Raw genomic sequence first — 5,034 nt, 5'->3', positions numbered from 1 at the left:
TAAATCTTTATCTGCATGAGAGACAAATTTCCATTATACCTAAATGCACACATAAGTACAGACTGAATATGGATTATAAAAAACTTGAAAAGATAAATGAAACATTTCTCTCATTAATATTATGCAGGATCTAATATTATTAAAAAAAAAAAAAAAAACACCTTAAAGAGATCAACTGGGTATTGCCCTACTCATAATTTAAGTATATTTTTTCATTACTGTGCTGACTGTGAGTAAAAATGGTTGAATGCAACATAATATTCTTGATCTGCAAATTATTTTCACAGATCAAGGATACTGAAGTGTTAAAATATGAAATTTTCATAAAATCTGTAACTGTTAAGGATGACATGTGAAAGCATAGTGCATATGTTGATACTGACTTAGGCAACATGAATTTACACTTTTCTGTAAGAATTTTAATATGAATATTTACATGTGTATAGCATTCATGACTTATGCCATACAATACTGAACTGCAACATCTGACCAGTTTGAGAAGATTCCCAATTTGCTGACACATAGATAACTTAAGTACAATACAACTTTACAAAAGAAAATTTCTATACATATATAAAATATCTGAGGCTGCTTATGCACAATATCCTGTATAAAAATAACAGTATCAAAAGCTAAAGCTCTAAAAAGCTGAATTGCAATTTTAAAATGTCTTTATCAGACACACTGTTCCCCTTGTTCCATTACACATAGCCACACATGATTTACACTTAAATAGGCTTTTAAAAATATATATATATAAAGTAACCCTCTTCCAGCTTAGCACTTCCATAAACAATTTCCACCCAACTACAGAACAAGCAGGCACTGGGAAAAGAAGGGGAGAAAAAGTATTATTACACTGACATCTTTAACTGGCATGTTAAAAATGTTGATAAAATGAACATTTTGCAACACTGCATGACTATTGAGTTCTTTAATATTTTTTCATTTAAATCAGATGTGATTAAAGATGTAAATACTAATTTAGTACAGAAATTATGAAAATTTTCACACCTTTTGTAATTTGCTGTCTGAAGGCGCATTGCCTCTCCTTTACATCCAAAAATTCCTTACAGACTTTAATACCACCATCACGTTAATGGTAGTTGAAGTAACTATCACATCGGACGATCACAATATTACGAAGGCACGTGCAACCTGACATATTCAAGATTTTGGCAAGAGGTCAGGCAATTAATCCTGGAAGCGTCGGATACACGACCACAATTTCAAATATAGGAGGCAGGGAAGGAGTGCGGGTCCTTTGAGCTGCTGAAACTTGTGGACATTATTGTTCAAAAGCAGTATCAGAATGGATGAGTAATCATTATATCACAGCCACTTTTAACATGGTCCATAACTTGCTGTTTCAACTGACATACCTGATCACGCAGTTTATGGACCACAGCGCTCAGTTCTGTGTTTTCGTTTTTCAAAAGACGTACTTTATCTTCCAGCCGTGCAATTCTTTCCAGTTTTCGTCGTCGGCACTTACTTGCGGCTATCCGATTTCTAAGGCGTTTCCGTTCCAGTTTTATCCTTTCTTGATTCACCATGTCGATCGGAGACAAGGGAGGTGTAACCCCTACACTGGGTACTATCTGGGGTTCATCTTTTACTGTTATTACCGATGTTGGTGTGAGGCAGCCATTTGTAACTGCGGAATATGCTCCTGTAGTGGAAGTTGTCTTGACCGAAGGGAAAGTAACCATCGTTGTTGGCGAGGTCGCAGATGATACACTGACTACGGAAGAAAGAGATGGTTGGACGGAAAGAGATGTTGAAACAGGAAATGATGCGGGTACAGAAGGCTGGACGGTGCATATTACATTACTTTCAGAAACAGTCCCTGTAGTCACCGAAGATATAGCATCTGCAATAACGGCTTGCGCTACGACGCTTCCGTTACCTGATGCTGTTGTTGATTGGTGTAGCTGCGCCAGTGCATCGACAAAACCTCGGGCATACAATTCCTGCTCTTCTGTAACGTTTTTGGGAAAAAGGAACTGGGTTGGCGTTGGCGTAGTAGTTACTAGTCCATTCTGAGCAATAATGAATTTTTCTAGTTCAGGTGATGCCAGTTTGAGCATATTTAAATCAGGAGAAGTGAGTAAAGACGTAAATTTTTGTTTCTTACTGGGCTTAGGAGAGTCTAAGTCCAACCTCATATTTCGTTTTAACGTTTTAATGTCTTCTTTAGAACGGAAACCTGGATCATCATAAAACGTAGTCTCCATTGTTCCGTTGCGTAAACCAGTAGTTAAGGTAGCCACCTTTAATTAGGCTTAGCAACAACAAAACCTCAATAGTAGAATAACATACACAATTTATAGTTATACGTGCAATTCGTATTTATATCAAGAACGCATCTACTAAAACACTGTCTTGACAACACCAAAACACTGGACCTTTCTATAAAATGAACAAAATTTCCTCTCACACAACAAACCAACGTGCTATCTGACTCACTGTCTTTTACAACCTATCCTGCCTTATAATGCTGACTCACTAGACAAAAAAAATTCATGACATCATTTATCTACGAATTCATTGGTTGAGAATGACATCATCACTGTATGACCAACGGCAATCCTTATACCTCGCTCTGTCGCACACGACGAGTTTGACGTCAGTTGTGACGTCCGTTTACAGCTCTAAATTTCTAATACACTATTGTACGCTTTGAAGTAATTGGTCTTTATTGATATGCAAAAGGTTTGATGGATCATGTGGATTGCAATGTCAGCTAGTTTGTAGCTCTAAGTTACATTGCAATTTTAATGGAGCTAGATGTTAATGAGTTAGTGCCAGCAATGGTTGGTAGATTGGTAGAGCCTCTCCTATGCCTCACGCAAAAAGTTAAGCAAGTTTGAGCGCGGTTAGCAGCTGGAAGGTTCGATACTGTTGGCACACTCTCCCTCGGTGAGTCTTTGGACTCCCTGGAGGTATCATATAATAATAATTTAGAACAGGAAATTATTAACCTTCCAACAGCGGCGTTGCTACAGCTTTTGGCGCCCCTCTCAATACACACCAAAAATACTGAAAAGTCAAAACGACGTATGGAGTTAGGTTCAAAGGGCCGCCCCCGCCCCCACTAGCTACACCACTGCTTTCCAAAAAAAAAGAAAAAAAAAAGTTTCGTCAGTGGCAGATTCAAGATCATTTTCCCGCTGTAAAAAATAAAATTTTAAAAAATATTCCCTGTTTAATTTTACTCCCCTTCGGGAAATAGATCTTATAAGACTGATGTCTTCCCCCCCCCCCTTCACCTAGGAATTTTAGTCCTTTAGAGATGAGACAGTTAGGATTCGCATCAATCTCAGCTAAATCCAGTGTATTATTATTATGTGACACCTCCAGGGAGTCCAAAGACTCATCGAGGGAGTATGTGCCAACAGCATCGAACGATTAACCCCTTCCAACTACTAACCGCGCTCAAATGTGCTTAACTTTTTGTTGGCTGCTTGATGAGTTTATTTATTTATTATTATTTTTTTTTATTATTATTAGGATATGTTAGGTGAAGTGTTGTGGTAAATTTTTTTAGTTCAGATGAGTACTCTATTTAAGTAATTGTAGTGCCAGTGAATGAGAACAGTTAAGCCTAATTTTAGTGTCCGTTACAATACCATTATAAAAAATATTTATTATATTACAAACGTACTATACGTTACAGGTAATTAAATACCGTCGATGGTACTAAGACGCTTCAGCTTAGCTTACGGAATTGCCTATTAGCAGTATATTATTAATTCTAATGTTGCTTCATTTCTAAAAAAAAAAAACATGAAGATAGCACAAAAAATTTGCCTTAAAGGATGCAGTCACATACAGGGTGTTCGGGATAAATTTGACAGTTTCGTAAGGAAAAAGAAAATCTTCTTTGTATCTATTAAATTTAATGAATTGACAAAAAAACATTACAGGCAGAGTTAATTACAATACTATCAACAAGATTTACTCAAAATAACCACCATTAGCATCGATCACAGCTTCAATTCTGCTTCGGAACCTCGAACAAGCTGATGCTACAGTCTCCCTGGGAAGGGCCGCAAAAACTGTTTTAATTTTATCCATTGACTGGGCTTTTGTATTACTGGAAGTGCGATTGGTGTCTTTTTCAACTGCGCCCCATACAAAATAATCCATGGGGTTAAGGTCTGGGGAGTTTGGAGGCCAAACATTTGGACTGGTGAAGTCGTAGAAATTTTCAGACAACCATTTTTGACTTTTCCCAGAGGTGTGGCAAGGGGCCGAATCCTGCTGCCATACATACGGCCTACCATTGGCTACCCTTGTTATCCAGGGCTTGACTACAGTTAGCAACTCCACGAACAAAGCCCGAATTCCAATGCCAGGGTTCTTCAACACCTGTTCCTGCAGATTTGCGAGGAATTCTGCTGTACGAACGCAATCAGATCGTCTGCTAGGGATCTTTCTTCTTGCTACATCCTCGTAGTCACCATTGCAAGTCTCTAGTTCATGCCTGATTGTTTTTACTGTATTCAGGGAGCATTGGGCAGCAGTCGTAATATCCTTATTTTGATGGCGGGCACGAATCATCATGATACAAGTTATTCTCTTCCATGATTCAGGTGGGTTCCAGCTATCCATCCTTTCTGACATCTTGTATATGAATGAAGAAGGGTCCAAACTTTTAAATGAAGAGAAGTGTGTGTTAATACATGTAACTTACGGAAAAATATAATTAATTATAAATATGTCAAATTTATCCCGAACACCCTGTATATCTAACAGATTTATCATCATATATCATTTATCGCATATCTAACAGCAAAAATAATCACATTTGATGATTTTTGCTAGTTAATGATGTGACATCAGTGTGTCTAATGTGAGGGTATAACCCTAAAGGCCAATAACTTAGTTTTGTCTGCAAGTATTCTACGCTATAGATTATTTTTAGAAAACCGATGTAGACACCCTGTTGTGACCTTTAGTGATATGAAATTTGCGGTCTTGAAGTAAATGATTCAGTATATGTACCATGGCGAAGCTAATGTTTCATGA

General features: G+C 37.5%; 1 protein-coding gene across 1 annotated transcript; it reads right to left on the bottom strand.

The window, feature by feature from the left end:
- Window positions 1-397: 397 nt before the first annotated feature.
- On the bottom strand, window positions 398-2,474 carry LOC150101204 (transcription factor Jun-like). The gene is made up of 2 exons (XM_090401412.1): window positions 1,015-2,474; window positions 398-825 (listed from the first exon to the last, which is right to left on the bottom strand). Exon 1 carries the CDS (start codon window positions 2,235-2,237, stop codon window positions 1,308-1,310), a length of 930 nt encoding a protein of 309 aa, XP_090257538.1. The 5' UTR covers window positions 2,238-2,474; the 3' UTR covers window positions 398-825; window positions 1,015-1,307.
- Between the last annotated feature and the right edge of the window lie 2,560 nt (window positions 2,475-5,034).

Source organism: Typopeltis vanoorti, chromosome 12 (genome assembly GCF_054136105.1).
Source record: "Typopeltis vanoorti isolate ZY-2024b chromosome 12, IOZ_Tvanoo_1.0, whole genome shotgun sequence".
NCBI classification, from domain to species: Eukaryota; Metazoa; Arthropoda; class Arachnida; order Uropygi; family Thelyphonidae; genus Typopeltis; species Typopeltis vanoorti.
Note: the sequence above shows the minus strand (reverse complement) of the source record. Positions and strands in the feature narration are given on the sequence as shown.

Coding starts and splice junctions, on each gene's coding strand:
- LOC150101204 (XM_090401412.1), bottom strand. CDS start 2,237: ATGGAGACTACGTTTTATGATGATCCAGGTTTCCGTTCTAAAGAAGAC.